The sequence below is a fragment of the Amblyomma maculatum genome, chromosome 11, assembly GCF_055883805.1.
Source record: "Amblyomma maculatum isolate TAMU_Amacu chromosome 11, ASM5588380v1, whole genome shotgun sequence".
Lineage (NCBI taxonomy): Eukaryota > Metazoa > Arthropoda > Arachnida > Ixodida > Ixodidae > Amblyomma > Amblyomma maculatum.
The window spans coordinates 138,291,596-138,310,625 of record NC_139354.1 but is presented as its reverse complement, the minus strand read 5'-3'; the positions used below and the strand labels follow the sequence as shown (position 1 = coordinate 138,310,625).

General features: G+C 44.2%; 1 protein-coding gene across 2 annotated transcripts in view; it reads right to left on the bottom strand.

Moving 5' to 3' along the window:
• Nucleotides 1-2,976: 2,976 nt before the first annotated feature.
• The window catches only part of LOC146175059 (uncharacterized), a 55,828-nt gene continuing 39,774 nt past the window's right edge, over nucleotides 2,977-19,030 (bottom strand). For both annotated transcript variants that reach the window (XM_084584471.1, XM_084584472.1), the window contains exon 3: nucleotides 2,977-7,869. In XM_084584471.1, coding sequence (XP_084440597.1) covers nucleotides 7,402-7,869 — 468 coding nt within the window. In that variant the 3' untranslated portion in view covers nucleotides 2,977-7,401. The remainder of the gene's footprint in view (nucleotides 7,870-19,030) is intronic.

The window sequence follows — 19,030 nt, the reverse complement described above, 5'->3', positions numbered from 1 at the left end:
GTGACACTTGTCGCTACAGGGCAAGGAAGAGATGGGAGAGACAGGCAGACAAGTCAACAGCGAGAACATTAGACAGCACAAGGGGCAGAGGTCGATTCCTGAGACCATGGAAGCAACAAATAACCGGCCCAGGAGGGCTTCAAACGGTGGAGACAGCTCCGGGCCGGCAAGGCTGGGCTAGTCGCTTGTTTCTGCCTTGGGCACAATGAAAGGGACGAGTGTTCGACCACAGTGGCCTGGTAAGAATGATGTGATCTGAGTGATGACCTGTGCAAATACTGAAGATTTTGCTTACTCCACGCTATCACATTTCATGGCCACGAGTCTTCCTTTTAATAGACTTTCAACTCTGTTCTTCTAGTTTTGTTGCCGTTGCCTTATCTTTGTCATATTCCGTGCTGTTGGAAAGAGAATAATTGTCTGGGACGCAATTTGGCGGGAAGACGAGAGAATGTGCGAATCGTCTGGAGTGTTTTGTTTAAAAGGTTTACTTAAGTGTTTTGTATGGCTGAAAACTAAAAAGTAATTTCAAAGTAATCACATTACTCTGCAGAAGTTATTGACCGACGTTACCTTCAAGGTCAAGACCTCCTGCACCAGTGTTTCAAAGGAAAATGAGACCTATTGCTCTCAAACATAGGGACTGCTCAATGCAGGCAACTATTTTTCATTCTACTTCCAGCAATTATTTTATTTTAATGCCTCCAAGTGAGCTTATGTGGGGCTCACCCCCCCCCCCCCCCCCTTCCTCCCTGATTTCCTGTCTGATTTACTTTTTTCTTGTAACCTATAGTCAACTTCAGACTTCCGTATTTCCACAAACTCGCTACTACCACGACGTCATAAGAGGTTATATTACACACATTAATGACATCGACAAAATACAAAGACAGCAAAGATTAGAGATGCTAAGCATCATTTTGGTTTTCATAGAACAGCAAATCTGACATTATAAACAGACTGGTACCGGTAGGCGGAACTTGCTTTGCTCTGTGCAGAAATGGAAGTCAAGGCCATAGAGTGAGCACCTATTTATCAATAATGTAAAAAAACAAACAAAAGGAACTGTTTGTAACAACCCCAGTGAAATATACTTCCAGCGCCACTTGATCGCAAGGTTCTTTCATTTCTGGCACAACATTCAGCAACACTGCAGTGAAATAAGGTACAAACGGGTACTGCACAGACTTAAGCCGATGTTTATTAAATTACAAAAGTGAAGCCCACACAAGAAGTATGGGAAGTAGACGTGCTACGAACACAGTGCTTATGTGGTGTCTTCAACATGATTTTGTGGACAAAAGGGCCGACAGAAATAAATACATAGTGGCATGGACATGACAGGACAAAACTATTTTCACACAACAGCAAGACAAAGATAGTAAAAGACACGTGCTGTCAATCGCGAAGACTAGGAAAGTAAAAGGAAGGCAAAAGACACCTTCGAACATGAAGCATTCGGGCAGTAAAACAAACATGTTTAATCACTCAGTTGTGCATTCGATCATGTGGAAACGACATGATCGAAAAAGAACATAAAGTGCATGCCTATTTAGTGTCTGCAATCATTTCGAAGTAGGATGCTTCAAACACTGACACTACTGTAGCATTCACTGCAGGAAACCAAGATCACCCACAAAACAATTAAAAATCACCACCAAGAAAAATGTGAAAACACACCTCGAAGCTGCACATTTTGAGTTGCCAGGCATGTCATGATCAATGATACAAAGGGCACGTGTTTGATATACTGTTCACAGCATTAAAAAATGAAATAAATATGATATAAGCACCGGCGCATATAACATGACAAGAGGACTCTTTAAGAACTAGAAATCAAAATTCTGGAGGCAACCTGTGCCAGTATCTGCTTTGATGGTTCATATGGTGAAGTCCACAATTTTGAGGCAAAAACGAAAAATAAGTACTGTGAGCACTGTGTGGCGCTTCATCTTCCACATGGCTGAATGTGCTGCTTCATCTTCATCCTGCTCTTTCTTGTAGATACCCATCGTTATCGCGGAGTGTGGTTCACTACAGTGTGCGACCAGGCCTTCAGGTCTCCAATAAAATCTGATCCGCCAAGTACGACCTTAGCGTTACCTTACAGTACTAAATATATAAAGCAGAAAACCAAGGAATACCTCTGGCTTCCGACAAGCGAGGGAAATGACACGCAAGTCACTTATCTACACTAACTCATATTTATCGCTGCACTGCAATGTGACAAGAAGATAAAAACCTGCTCTATCATGAGGCCAGCGTACCTAACTTTTGAATTTCGGTTGATGGAATAGTGAACAAAACATCCTGAAAACCTGCTTACAACTTTTGTACCTAATTACTGTGTCAGAATGGGAATAGTTTGGTCTGCAAGAGGCCACATGAAACTTGTTTTCATTTGCTGCATCAAACTATTTTATGAAATAATGGTGAGATCAGGAGAGAGAGACCGAATGACGCTTTCTGGGTCTTTGTCTCAAGCCAGTCAGTCGGGATGTACACCATCCAACACGTGGGTGATACGGCCAACGAGCTGCGGCCACAGCAAACGGGAGGAAGACAGATGTGGCCCAGCCCTCCCAAGAATGACCATGGATGATGAGATGAGGGAGTGCAACATTACTTTGCAGAACGATTTCAATGACAGGGCAGGCATGATAGCCCCCTCAGGAATGGCAGGATATGGCACTAAATGGACATAGACGGCAGCCTCTAGTGGCAGGTGACAGAATGTGGCGGAGCGAAGGCGAAATAGGTTATGTGGGTTGGTCGGGGCCCGAGTTGCAGGTGTGGTGGTGACTGTGTATGTGTGTTGTCAACACAGCCAGACAACAGGGGTGGTCAGAGCATTTGAGCATGTGTTGGTTATAGGTCACATTGTAGAAATTTTGTGTGCACTTGTACAACAAAACTAGATTTACAGCGAGGAAGATGAAGAGAAAGGGCAGGAAGAATGTGGTGGGTATGTATTAGTTTATTTAGTTTTTTTTTAATGTTTTCGGCACATAGCTTACTCATTCTCGGGCGCTGTAACCATCTGTCCATGGGGAGTCAGAGACGTGTCACAAGCGAGGGCATGCGCCCGTTCATTCCTCTCTATCCCGACGACTGGGGACCAGCTGCAGTAGTAGTAGTAAAAAATCACTTGAATTTTGTGTCACGTACAGATGTCCCAAAGCAAGCTTACCTCAAAGCTTACCCCCATCTACACATGGCAAACATGTGCTGCCCCTTAATAAATGATTTAGAATCCTGAAACTGTTCATTCTGTGAAGAACACTTACCAGCTCTATACATCAAACTCAACTGTTCTATTTCATGTGTTAAGTTAAAGCACCATGACCTGAATTTTCTTTATTTGCTCAAAATACACTTATAATCGCATCATTTAGTAGGTGACACCTTTAGATGCCTTTATTCATTCACAGCAGACATAAAGGACTTCTACAGCAGCATCACACGGCTTCAGCTACACCTTCTGATCACGGATCAGGCACTTTGGATGTACGGTATGGTATGTGGGATTCAATGTCCTCAAAAATTTGGACCACATACATGGGCATACATAAGCTAGCCAATCACATGAAATGCCACACAACATAGATATAAAAAAAACACTAAGTAAGTTGTACGAACGTGAATGAGTGACCCAAGATCCAAGGTTCCTAGAGGGTTTGGTTAATATCTCACCCGCCACTCCCAAGGGTGCTACCAGAATTGGCAGATCCTGCCAACTCAGCCATTTCATGACGCCACGTCACACAGCCCACTGACCAATCAATTAGTGGCTGGTCATGTACCTGCCAGCAACCACCCACATGAGGTATGCTCATGGTTTTTCACTAACAATGCTGACAATGCTAGAGCTGGATTTTCTGCACAATGGGGCCTTTATTGCAACTGCACCAAAAGATGTTCTGTGCATAATCGAATACAACTCACGAAAAAAGCAGCGTTTGTCATTCATAGTTAACGGTTCCCCCTGCAGTTAACAGTTCCATCCGATCAGCAATTTCTTTATTCATTTACTTATTTAACCATCACCTTGTGATGATTATTTATGGGTGGGACAATACATAGTGTGTAAGACAAAGGGAGGTTTACCATATTTTATACAGATTACACGCGGTGCCATAACGATCTGTCGATGCAAGTGGCTAAACATCTCCTTCGAAGGGCATGAACTGCATTTTTCTTGTGTTAAATCAGACTAAAGTGGGATTTACAACAAATTAGGTAAATTTCTTACAATTAGGTTAGCTGCATGCTCAGTTATACGGCTATGCCCTCTGTACTATATCTGAAAGCTGAAACAATCCACTGCAGAGATATTCCTGTCAATGTGAGTTCCAAACCTCAGCCTCCTCATCATTTCTGTGCTTTGAACAGGACCTGATAATGATTGCTGACTAGTTTCAATGAGTCCTGAAAGCCTTGTTGTTTGGTTTTGAAACAATTTAATATTTTTTTTTACTGGCACATCTTTATCAATGTTAATTGGTTAACACTAAAAAGTTCCCAGCCTACATACGGCTAATTTAATGCCACTTGAAACTGTTTTATACTTGCACTGATGACTTTCTAACTTGTAATACCTTTTGGTTTAACCTATATTTTTGCCATAAACTCATACATTGTAAAAAAAAAGTCACCAGACAGCGAATCATGCAAAACTAAATGCATACAATGATCAGAAATTGCTGCTATGGCAAAGGCAAAGAAAACATGATAAACGAGAAGCAGCTTGACAAATAAAACTTTCAAAAGTACAACACTAAAACTTCTTGAACAAAAGTTGCCCGATAAGTGGTGCTTTTTTTGCCTTCAAAGTCATGAGTGGTCAATGCATGAGGGATGTGTGTCGGGACCCCACCCCTGTTACAGCCTCTCTGAAGCTGGTGAAAAATCCTTAAATCAGCTAGAATAATAATAACTTGGTTCAAAGGAAGGGAAGGGCGCAGTATCTGTCACACTTGTTTCTGTGGACACCTGAACAATGCCATAAGAGAAAGAGGAAGGTGGAAGTAAAAGTGGAAAGAGAAATAGGAGCCGTAGTGAAGGGCATCGGAATAATTTTGACCACCTGGGGATCTCTAATGTGCGCTGACATCATAAGCACATGGAACAAGGAAATCCTAAGCCTTGAGTGTCATTGGACACAACATGATACCACATGTAATCACTTAGTTTGAGGGGTTCAACATCCCAAAGAGGCTCAGGCTATAAGAGACACCATAGTGGAGGGCTACAGAAATTTCGGCCACTTGGGGTTAATGTGGGCTGACATCACACAGCACACTAGCCATCATTTGCTAAAGGCACTGCAGAGTAGCTTGAAGTGAACTGCTGCTAATTGTATCTTGCATGTAATAACTCAACAGGTTCATAACACTGCATGGATTTCCATGCATGATTTCCTTTGAATACAGCAACATCATTTACAATGGTCTCACCACGTTACGCATCAACACATTTTAATTTGATTGCATTTCAGGAAGCTCCACCAGCTGTATCTAGTACGTGACTGTATACATCTGCACTCCCTCTCACAAAGTGGTATGGTTAAGCCACTATTAGCAAATAATAATTACAGCAAAAATATTGGGGGAGGCAAGTTCCGCCTTTGAGAGCAAGATGCAACAGCATTAATGGCTGTCGTTCACTGGCTCTCTTTCTGGGCCCTCGTTTGAGTGCATGTAATTTGCTGCTTTGCACCAATCCCTTAATCTGTGCCTCTGTTATCCCCCACATACTCCTTATCGCACATTCAAAAGAAACCAGATTATGTGAACGATCGGCTGACATAGACATAAAAAGTTGCTTTAATCTGCATGGTCTTGGAAGGAGCTGCCCAAGTTGGCAGCTCCATCTAACCATGTCCTGTCACAGGGACTTATGACACACACAAACGCCGACCAATCTGCACCCGGTCATGTCACCTGCCCACTGCCACCTACAATGGCTTATTGAGAAAATAGGACCTTTCTTTAATCCTGTCACAGTAAAACAAGTGAATTTTCGACAAGGGCATTTAATCCTGTCCATTAAAACATGAGGAGGTGACGAGATGACGTTCACTGTTTCGACAAAGACTGGCCAGTATATTTCGTCGCTCCACTAGGACGCAAGTAAAGAAATGAAATTGGCACAACATCTAAGATGAAGATTTCAGAAATCGTGTTATCATTATACATGCGAAACTCGCCATTAAACTTAAAGGAGAAAGCAACGCCACGGCGCAGTAACTAAGAAACTGTACCACATTTCACCCAATGTAATACTACACCATATAAACAATTTACAGATGCCAACCATGCAGTGACAATGAAAACTGAGCAAAGTGCTTTGGTAATGTAAGCAGCAAAATAAAGAAACAGTATCATCATATTATGGTGAGAATAGCACTCCAGGAGTGTACTGCTTCAAAAGCTCAATGTAAAAGAAAAAAAAAACTCGGTCAAGATGATTATGCACCAGTCTGAAAGGCCTAGCAACTATAACAAGTCATCCAAGAACACAATGACACCCCTACAGGCAATGCAATCTTCATTACAGTACAACCAAACTGAAACCAAGGCAGACACAAATTCACAATATTCCCTGGCCAGAGCATATTGTGTCCAATATGTGAAGTATTTAGGGTGTTCCGAACACACTCCCGCGCTACTATGGACGATACAAACATGTGAGGTGCGGATCCCAGTGTAGTGGCTGTATTTCGGTGACATCGTGAGTGATGTGCTGATCATTTCGGATCATACGAACATGTCCTGAGCCCTTGCCAGATTTCATATGATCAAAATTATACAGCAGAGGAGTGTACCATCCTTGTCATTAATGCTAGCTGTAGGAGAAATGAACCGCTTTCAAGATAAGCTAGCACGGGTTCCAGTTAAAGAATATTTCAACCTGGTGATAAAAGCAGTGTTGGTGATAAAACATCAGTTCAGACTATGCCTAAACAGACTACTAGAGCAGCATCATAACAACGGTAACCATCTGTAACATGGCAGCAGTGAAGTGAAAGGACCGCAAGAAGTTTACACATACAAAATGTACTTAATTTAACATGTGCACAAGAGATTTTGAGGTCTTTAATTATCAATTGAGGACACCCATCTTTCATAGTTATTCCCACTGTATGAGTCCTTGCCAAGTCTTGAAGGGTAAAAACAAATGCCTTAAGATGTGCTCAGAGTGATATGACATGGGCACCCCAAGTGTTCTTTAGATGCAAGTAAGGCAAGTTCCACGACAAGACCAAAAAAAAAAAAAAAATGCACCATGCCAATTTTGGTTCTCAGCGTACGCCCCGTAACGCTTGTAGACAGAACAAAAATCCATCTCAGACGAACTCCAGGACCATTTCACTACTCCTTCACGCAGCTTTTTGACAAGCTACTGGTACTGGCCTGGATAGAAACCATCATTTGGGTCTTCAGGATGGCCTTCACCTGCGTAATAACCATCACTAGGGCGTCCAGCTTGATCATCACCTGCGTAGTAACCATCATTCGGGTCCCCCGCTGTTTCATTGTCCGGGTATTCTGTCTTTGGCCTCTTCATCTGCGGTTGATCGCATTCGTCATAATCGCTCCCTCGTTTCCCTTCTGCCTGGCATTTGTTCTGGTAGTGTGGCTCGGTCTCCAGATGTTTCAGCTTGTACTCGAGGTTCTTGAAGAGGACAATGCCGCAGTACTCGCAGGACAGGTCCAGGCCTTCTTCACTCGACTGCGGCCGCGGAGGGGTGACAACAGACGATGTCGCCCTCGTTGATGCCTCGCTGGCCGATGACTTCGTTGCTGACTGCCCGTCAGAATTGCCGAAGAGTTCTTGACTTTTCAGTGCCCGTTGATGCCTCTTGCCCTGCAAAGAGTGAATGAAGAATGAAGCCATTAATAAAAGAGCTTGGAAGAGCATTAACCTTGTCACTGATGCAGGCGCAGTAAGCGAAACAGCAGTAATGGTAAACTAGTTAAATGCCATCAATAAACGCATTGACTATGAGCAATGACGTTGTGGAAACCAACTATATTTACTCGAGGTTTTGTCGCACTTATGGGACTTTTAAGGAAACAAAAAAAAATGACACAAAATTGGAGTTCAAAGCCTGCAAGCTGGACGTAGGCTGCAAGCAATGTCATAATTACTATTCCCACCACATGAGGTCACCTAACATGAATTGATTTTTATATTTCAATGCCATCAATATTGCATGACCTTAGTTTGGATTCTATCCAGCAACCATCTGTGCTCAAGGCAGAAATGCTAAGTTACCTGGCCAATGTTTACGCATAAGCAGAGCTCCAACAGTGTGAAAATCTAGAAGGCATCCGCAGAACTAAAATACATTATGCGGGGTTCAGAAACAAACTGCCGCAGTGGCACAAATGAGGTACAGCAGCCCCGTTGTGGCCAGCACAGGCTTTCTGTAATGCGCCGCATCCTTAATTCACAACTCCATATACACAAGAAACAAATCGCACAAAATAACTGCCATGTGCAAGGCTATTATTGCTCATCAAACCATGAAGCTGTTTCCGCTCTTATTTACTTTTATTTATTTATACTTACGTTTTAAACCACCCCTAGTTAACAAAGGTGAGGTTGTTCCCTACGGGAAAATTCAGAGAGCACTGCAAATCTTCGGTGGAGAAATGCAAAAGCCTGAGGTTGCGTTGCTGCTGCATCGCGCGCCCCTCATTAAACACAACCAACATTCCATTGAACGCAATAAAGTTCACTGGCGTTCTATATTTGGTTTACATGAAAGAAAAGGCGCAGTATCTGTCACTCGCCGACTCCTCACGGCAGACAAGGAGAATTATGATGTGCATTTCACAATCCCGGGCGTGGTGCAGTTGGTTAAAGCGCTTGGCTGGGGATACGAGATATCAAGGTTCGATTCCCAGTGAAGACAGGATTTTTATTTTTCTGATGGTGCATCAGGATGACTGCTAACTGGAATCCCGTGGTATCCCATGGTATCTCGCGAAGTAGCGGGATGCTTCTCGCGGAAGCACGGACGGACATGCTGGCAAGCCAGAAAAGGACTTCGCCTTAAGTAGTAGTATTGAGAGGTACCAAGCACCACATTGAAAGGAACATTGGCATTGCATCCATGAGCAGTGTTGCATGTGCAAACCTCTCTGAATGAGTGATACTTGCCCTCAACGCCACTCTTGCACTGTCCCATCATTGACCCTAGTGACACTAACTGCAGAGTGAAGTCACTGCAAAGTGTGTATAGTGCAAACTGACTGCATTCTCCTGTATGCAGTCCACTTGCATGTGATGTGAAAATTCCAGTACAATGCTGAGGTGGCCTCATTTGGGGAACAGATTCTGGAGCGGTGACGAAGTCGTCTAGCTCATTGCTTGTGAACACATTTGCTGCACTGCTATGTTCCTAGCACTGCTTTCATGTGGTGAACTGGTGACTGAATGAATAATTCTGATGACTCAGACAGTATATTTCCTTCTTTAAAACAAGTGAGAGTACATGTGGGGGTTTATAACGTGCTAGCACTATTCCTAATATGATCATCATCAGCAGCAGAATTATTACAAAAATGCAGAATGGAGGCCTCCTCCACTGAACTCCAATTAACTTTGACCCGTGACAAATTCAGCCACCTTGCACGTGCAAAATTCCTAATCTTACCTGCCCCGTGACTCTCTACCACTCCCTTTTACGTTTGCCTTCTCTAGGATATATAGCAAGTTACCATATTTACTCACATAATGCTCGCACCCACAACATTGGAAGTCAAAAATTTGAATTTTTTTTACTCGCATAATCATCGCACCACCAATATTACCACCGCGAGAGTCTCTGCTAATAGTAACAAGCGCCATCTTTGGAACACTACTGAACCTAGCTGGCCTCACGTGCACACGCTACCAGGCAGCGACAGCGTGCTCGGGTAGACCATTATCATTGTCATAATAGGTTATGCTCATTGTTTTTTTTTTTTTTACCTCCATGATGTTCGTAGTCGTCGCCATTTTCACTGTTCCTTCGTTCAGTCCGCGTTACTTGTTTTGTTCCACTATATTCTTGGTGCCACATTGCGATGGGGCGGTACACAAGCTATACAGCTGCTTTTAGGCTGAAAGCTTTCGAGTATGCGCTACAGCATAGCAACCACGCTGCCAGCAGGCACTTTGGCGTCAACGCGTTCTCTGTAGTACGCTACTGGAGACAGCGATTGCAGTGTCGACACGGACTCGGATCAAGTCTCTGCTCAAGAGTAGAACTGTATGTTCTGCTGTGAGCATTATACCATGAAACATGGAGAGTAATGATGAGGCTGCGTGCGGTAAATAAAGTGCTTTAGCAATTTGTGCTTTTGGCGACCCTGTACTTTTATAACGAGGGTAAGTCCTGCTTGAAGTAATGTTTTGGTTATATTTATAATAGCTGACCTAAGAATCTCCATTCGCATCTATTTAAATTTGCTTTTAGCACTCCAAAACATTTGCCCGAAAATTTTTCCCCGCATAATTATCACACCCCCCAACTTAGCATCAATTTTCCGCGAAAAAAAGTGCGAGCATTATGCAAGTAAATACGGTATTCTAAGCTAGACCATCAGTTATTTTCTATTCACTATGCACGTCCCACCGAAGCCCATTACTTCATGATTTCAGCTATAATACCTTAACTCACAACAGTTCCCTCACCCACTAGGCTCACTCTGTCTATTGAAAAGGCTTCACAACCCAAACCGAGCATATGATCTTCATAGCATGTTCGTAACATGGAACAATGCTTGAATATCCCGTGGAGGTGGCTGAAATGATAAGATTTATTATTTTATTTTGTTCTAGAAATGCTCGCTTCAGGCTGACGGCATCAACAAAACAGTAGAAATTTTCAAATAGATTACAAGTATGATCTATGAGTGTTGTAGGCATTTTACACAAGAAAGAAACCTGGATGATCACCAACTAATAAAAACAAAGCCAGAATCAAGAACTTCCATTCTACTTCCCACTACCGCAGATGCGCGCATTGCTGTTCAACTGCGCATATCAAGAAGGCAGCACGCGCGAGAAGCAGAGAAATGGCACAAGTTGAAACCAAGGCAGCACATGCCATTCTATGCATATTCGTGACACACATGTGGAATGATAGCAGCATCAAAATAAATTAGACAATCTCTTAGATGTCTCTTAAGAGGCGAATGGTGAAAGCCTACCCTTCCTCTCCTATCATTTACCTCTTATCTTTGTTAGTTGCAGTGCTACATATAATTGTAATTGATTTACAGGAAAGGGAAGACACAGTATCTGACAGTTTCTCTGGCAAGTGTGTTTGGACAATAAACCATCGCGCCTGTCGCATGGCCTTCTTTGCTGCGCATTCAAGCGTGGGACTGCAGGTGAAGGAATGCTAGACAAGGAGAACACATCTCACAGAATATTGTAACGAAGTGTTTGTAACTTTGACTTCCGTGATGGCACAAAGACTCCGCCACATTGAGGAAGGGGACCAGTTGGTGTAGATTGACAGCATGAATTAACTTACTGTATATTGCCACATATAAGTCGACCTTTTTTGTTTAAATGTCCTTCCAAAAGTTGGGGGGTCGACTTATAATTGGGGTCGACGTATATGCGGAGTCTTAAAGTCGGCTTATATGCGGGGTCAAAAGTAATTTCGACCGAGTCGCGAATAATATCACGCCTCGTGCGCTCGTAACTTCATAAAAGTTGTCAGACACAATGCAAAAGTGGATGTGCTTAAAAAAAAAAACAACTTGAATTTAATTGAGATATGCACCAAAGGTTTGCTTTAATACGATAGCAACTTGTTATCGACAAACCTAGGGGTGTTCAACGAAAAGACAGCCAAAGCAGGGCGGTCTGGCAATATTTGATACAAATGGTACAGCTACAAATCCAATCCAATCCAAAACGGCCACACGTGACCATTCACATGAGCCGAGAAGCATTGTGCAACGTTGTGGGCAGGTAGGTCACCACCGCTTGCGGCGGGGGTTAGCCTACCACCGAATTTTTATCTGTTGTAGGCCGTTATTGCACCCACCACTGCTTCGGTGGTGAACGACGGCTGTTGTTGCGGCGCGTCTTTCTCCCCATCTTCCTTTTCTTTCTTCTCTATTTTCTCTTCTGTCTGCACGAGGCAGCGGAGGTAGCTCAGCTACAGAGCCAGTAGCAGGCCCGTGCATTTTCTTTTCCTTCTTCCTGCAGCCACAACAACAACTTCTGCCATTTCTTCTCGTCGCACCGCCTGGACTCTAGCCGACGTGACAGCTAACAGCGGTGTATGTGGTTTGTGTCACTCGACGGACACCTTGCAAGATGCTGCTGCAACCTCGGCAAGTACAGCGCTGCTTTCAAGCAGCAAGGCATCCTTTATGCCGAGTCGAAAAACAACGTCGAAGCAGGGCGGAAGTTCGACGTCTCAGAAAAGTGCATCAGAGGCTGAAGAAAAAGAAGTAAGCTTTTTGCGCATGCTGCTACACGCCGTTCCTTTCGCGGGCCGAAGTCTGGACAATACCCTGCCGTTGAAGAGGCGGTTCGAGATTGGGTTTATGACCAGAGAAGCAAGAGCCTGAGTGTTTGCTACAATGACATTGAAACAGAGGCACGCGCTGTCGCGGAGGAGATGTGCATCCCGCGTACCGAATTTAAAGTGTCTAAGAAGTGGGTGACGAATTTCATGAAGAGGAACGGCCTGAGCCTGAGGAGATGAACGACCATATGCCAACGGTTGCCCGAAGCCTTTGAAGAAAAACAGAGCACCTTCTGCGCTACGTGAATGACCTGCGGGCAACACATTCATTCCTGCTAGGTCAAATAGGCAACGGTGACCAAACTCCAGTCCGGTTTGATATGCCTAGCAATAGGACCATGTCCGCAAAAGGGGAGCGCCAGGTCCGCCTGCTGACAACAGGCAACACGCACAACCGTTTCACGGTCATGTTATGTTGTACGGCAGATGGGCACAAGTTGCCGCCATTCCTTCTGTTCAAGAGGAAAACGATCCCGACGAAGGAAAAGTTCCCACCAAAAGTCACCGTGCGGGTGAATGAGAAGAAATTTTTTTAATGATGAAATGATCCTCGAATGGTTTTGTCTCGTGTAGTGCAGATGTCCGGGGGCACTGCTGAAGCCCCGCAGCATGCGGCGCTCATTGACTCATTCCGTGGCCACATAACCGACCGTGTGAAAAAGGCGGTAGCGGACGCGGGATGCGACCTGTTCATCATTCCGGGCGGACTGACACCTATTCTTCAGCCACTGGATATGATGCTGAGAAAGCCATTCAAAGAACGCATCGGTGCATTCTACAACGAGTGGCTCCAGCAAGAAAACCCAAAGACACTAACAGGGAGGCTGAAGCGAGCTTCTTTGGGCGAAGTGGCTCAATAGGTCAACGATGGACTACCAACAGACATGGTCTCTGCGGCGTTTTCCACGTGTGGCATCTCGGCACCGCTTCCAACGACCAGCGGCAGCAGTGGCTCATAAGATGACGACCGTGACTGTGTCCTCACAAGCGATGACAGATGGCTCGTGAACGAATAAATGCTTCTTTATGACTTGGCCTTCTGAAATACTTTTTGGGCGAGCTAGGGCCACAGAGTGCGGCAGTGTCGACCTAGATTCGGAGCATAATATTTTTTTTGCCCAAAGAGGGTGGCGAGTTGGGGGGTCGACTTTCGGCAATATATAGTAATTTGTTAAAGATGAGCCCAAACATTATTTAAATCGAATCAAGTGATGCAAATTAAATAACAAACTCAGGTTAACAACAAAATCAGGCATACGCAACATCTTGAACAGGGATCCCGAGCAGCAGCTCGGATGGCCGCCGTCCTCTTTCACTTGCCGCCAAAATCCCTCTGACAAACGTTTTCCCAGGATTCTGGAGGCACTGTTCGCTACAAAGCGAAAATGAGCTTATTGGAGCCAATGCGAAGACTTTCTTTACAACTGAGGAACCAATAGGACGCCGGTGCCCACGAGGTTGTTTCCTCGCGAGCACCGCGTGAATTTCAAAAAGACGCGACGCATCTCCACTTGGCACACAAATACACAAAACGTCAGCCAAAACAGGACACAAGGCTCCTGCCGCGCTCTAAGCCGTCGCCCCCAAACACTCAGGGGTCTGAATGTCAACTGGCTTGGAAGCTAGCTTCCAACAGCTCGCCTCCTCCGCAGCCCATTAACCGCTTTCTGAATGGCATGGATCGCAAAGAATACCCTCCCAAGAAAGGAGGCCACATTGCGGCCCGGAGTGTGAGCAAGGCCGTCCGTACAATGGCGCACCCTTAGGCCAACAAGAGGGAGAAAGCACAGCCACGTCGCGCGGGCAAGAAAACAGACCACTCCTCGGCTGTGGGTCAGGAAAATCGGCGAGTGAAATCGATGTAGCTCACTATGTGACAATCTGACAAATCTCGCACACAACTCTTGTGCGCACAACCACACATGTTACTATAGACCTTATGCAAAATTGCTGCCATCTATCGGACCTTCAGCGAACCGCGCTACACGACACCATGTTCAAGGGTTGAGTGCGCCAGCTGCGCTTATGGCTGCTGCTGTCGCGCCAGCTGCGTCTGCTTTGTGTTGTTATTTCTGTGTATTTGTTCGCATTCAAAGCAAAAAAATGACGGAATAATAGACGATTGACTTGTCCACGCTGCCTACATTCCAATTTTACTTTGTGAAGCGATATTGCACTGCCAAAACTTCTTGCGAACGGTGGGTAACAGCGTAGCAACAAATGGCAAAACCTTCGTTGTTGCTCCGGGGCATTCCTTGATACGCTACTCAAATACAGGTCCATGAAAGTGCAAAACATATTGATACTGTTTCCAGGTGCAAAACATGTCTGCGATGTCATTACGTGTACACGAAGGAGCTTAATGTTGTTTCTAGTTTGTTTTTTTAATATAGGACTGATGCCTAATAAACACTGCGCTCTGATAGACCTTCACAGTTCCCAGTGAAGCGCGCGCACTACTGTTCCCGTCCTCTGTCTGAACGTTTAGCAACTGATGTATCTCGTTAGCGTGTAATCAACCATATAGCAGATCCCATATTCTATATGTTACTGGCTAAAACCACCAACCATGTGAATTTGCCGGTGAAACGGCACAGGTCAACGACGTGATTCCGTGCGCGCTGATCCTCCTCAGATATTTAGCTTCTGTTGCCGTCACGTGAAAATCAATATATAGCAGATACTGCTGCCTGCGAAGTCACATAGCAGAGGTCTGCCTTATACCCAGACGCAATGTCAAGCACCTTCGTGGACGCGTATTCGAGCAGTGTTTTATGCAATGCGCAGTGTTTGCAGCAAAGTCTTTCTCCTCTCCACTGCAGCATTTTTTCTTTTTCTTTCCGTAATCCTTGATGGAATTGAAATATTTCAATTGTTTTTCGTTGTCCATGTTCGGGATGAGCTCAGTAGTGAGATGGGGGGGGGGGGAGGGGGGATGAACGAGGTTTAATAGCTTTATTTGCTTGTGAAGATATTGAATGAAAACACTAATCGCACTGCGTTCTCATGCAATATTTGACACTCTGCGTTCTCTCGCAAAAACCTTTGCGAGAGAACGGGAGGTGAGAAACACGACAGAATCGGGTGACTGCGGTAGCTGTAACTGCATTATTAGTTACTCTTTTCAAAAACATTTTGCGGCCTTGCGTTCTGGGGGAGAAGTCTCACAGTCACCGGGGAAGAAAATATTTTCGACTGGAGGGTGGACAGTGGGCCTTTAATATACTGCCCCAAAGAAGTAACAAGCTGCCCTTTTCACCAAGTCCCTCTGTGCATGAATGTCTCTCCTCCTCCAGCTCCACTGGCTCAAAGCAAACTGGCAGCCCCAACTCTGCATGTGCAATTCATGTTAGTGACAAGCACATGCCGCATATGACGGCAGCTGTCAACCACACACGCTGGCCACTTCGCAGCTGCAACAGCTGGCTCTCCACGAAACCAAGTCGCAGCTACATCTCTAAAGTACACTTGTTTCCAACCGGCAAGACAGGGCACACCTTCCACCACTCTCCAGAGGGCATCACTTCGCATGAAATAGGTGGATTGCGTTCAAGCTTTCGCGGCATGAATGACTAGCATTACACAAGGAAAGCATCTCACTTATGCGACTTTGGGTGATCTTTTTACTTGTAATTTATAAACCACATAACTTTGCTTGCATGTTCCAATTTCAATTTTGGTTTTGCACTGGTGTCTACGAACATGATGAATCCCACTTAATCTCGTTCTTATTGTCCAAACTATTTCTTTTTGCCACTATTTGTCCAAAGTAGACCTTACCATTTCCAATGTTTCACTGTCTATTGAAAATGGCTGTTCCCTTTCAGGATCACTCAAGACTGTTTGTATTAATCACAATAACAAGTTTATTTAAGAACCATAATGTACATGGCGGCAGGGGTGCCCACAGTAAAAGCTGCCACTTGGACTTCTTGTGCCATAGACACCAAGCCGCTAACTTTGGCAGCAAAAACAGCTGAACATATTTAGAAAATGCCATAAATGTTTCATGCAATATTGCATAAGCACATGGCAGGCACTTCTCACAAAAAGAATAATAATAAAACCACACACACAATTATTCTCGGGCAAAATAAAATCACACGCAGTATACAATAGTCAGTTTGCTTCATAAATGTGATGAAATGTCATTCAGTTACAAATATTCGAAGAGTTTTATTATGAGATATTTTCTAGCAGAATATTAATCAAATGAAAGGTATTTAACAATTATGATAGTATGTATATTTTCAAGTTTTTGGCAGCCATATGTTGTTTTGTAGTTATCTTTACAATAATTTTTAGATTCCGCATTCTGCTTTGCCTAACGATGGTGTGATGTCGCATCTTTTAGGGACCATGTCAGCCCACACTACAACAGCAGTAGCCGACGGAATTTCATCTCATAAGGACAGCGAGGCTTTAAATGTAAATGTTAGTAAATGTTAGTAAATGTTAGTTTCCAAAAGGGGTCCCCAAATATTTGTCAAAACCAACAAATCCCATAACTGCAATCAAAATGACTGGCAACTTGCCACAACAAAATGGCAAACATAATTCTGGTATGCCACTGCTATCACGTACTGGCTGCACATGCCTAACTGCCTTGATTCATCAAACACGTAGAAGCTTTATTTATGTCAGGATATAGCACCAAGGTAGGGAAAAAGCAGGCAGGAGACCAGACAGTAGGTTACTATGGCATTGGCGCTAGGAATAGCAGGGGGGAGTTACTGAGTTTGCAGAGCGTAATAAGTTAAGAATCATGAATACCTTCTTCAGCAAACGGATTAACCGGAAATGGACATGGAAAAGTCCTAACGGGGAGACTAAAAATGAAATTGACTTCATACTGTGTTCAACTCCCCCCAATATGCAAGATGTAGAGGTAATCGGGAAAGTGCGATGCAGTGACCACAGGATGGTGAGGCCCCGAATTAGCCTAAATCTGAAGAAGGAACCCAACAGATTAGTAAGAAAGAAACCCATCAACGAATTAACGGTGAGAGGGAGAGCAGAAGAGTTCAGGATCTCGCTACAGAATAGATATTCAGCTCTAACCGGGGATGCCGACATTACCCTAGAAGCAATGAACAATAATTTCAGAGATATCATTACTGAGTGCGCTGTAGAAGTAGGCGGTAGGATAGTTAGAGAGGATACCGGTAAGCGTCTAAGGAGACGAAAGATTTGATTAAGAAACGCCACAGTATGAAAGCTTCCAATCCAACAGATCAGATAGAATTGGCCGAGATATCAAAGCTAATCAATAAGTGCAAGGTGGCCGATATAAGGAAGTATAACATGGAGAAAATTGAGCATGCTGTAAAGAACGGGGGAATCCTTAAAGTGGTAAAGAAGAAATTTGGCATAGGCAAAAACGAGATGTATGTGCAAAGGGACAAGGCAGGCAACGTCATCACGAATATGGACAAGATAGTCAAAGTAGCCAAGGAGTTCTATACAGATCTCTACAGTAGCGTAATGAGGTTGGCGGTAGGGAAAAACAGTCAGACGTTCCACCAGTGATGAAGGACGAGGTCAAGAAAGCATTAGAAACTATGAAAAGGGGGAAATCAGCTAGAGAGGATCAGATAACTACAGGTTTGTTGAAGGAGGGGGGGGGGGGGGGATATCGTGCCAGAAAAACTGGCCACCCTGTATACGCAGTGCCTGGTGTCATCGACGGTACCGGAACCATGGAAGAATGCAAACATTATCCTCGTTCATAAGAAAGGGAACTCTAAGGACCTTGAAAATTACAGACCAATCAGCTTACTGTCTGTTACGTACAAGGTATTTACTAATGCAATCGCTAATAGAATCAGCACAACCTTAGACTGCAATCAAGCAAAGGATCAAGCAGGTTTTCGGAAACGGTACTTTACTATCGATCATATCCATACCATCAACCAGGTGATAGAAAATGCTCGGAATATACACAGCATCCATTGATTACGAAAAAGCATCTCACTCAGTTGAAACTTCGGCGGCGATGCAGGCATTGTGAATTGTGTGTGTTTAGTCACTGAAGGCTCCAATCTAAACAACGCCCAAAGCCATGACTAAACAAACACCACTAGAAACCTGGCAATGGAACTGCAGGGGGTACCGCCAAAAACAGGGACTCCTAATGCAGTTTCTGCTCACGCAAGACTCCACACCCGATATAATAGCTTTACAGGAAACTAACACGACACCGACACTCAGGGGATATACATGCTACGATACCGGACGCACGGCAACCCTGGTGAGCAAAAAGTTGGTAACCATAGCCCATGACCCGATTCCCAACACGAAAATTGAGCACTTAGTGACGGAAATTATTCCCAAAAAGAAGCACAAGGAAAAGAGTGTCTTTCTCGTAAACCTCTATAGCCCGCCTCGCCAGCGGGACGCGAATTTTTATAAACTCTTTCTAGGGGCCAGCAAACTTGCTAAAAGCAACACGCTGCTCATTGTAGGTGACTTTAACCCTCACGG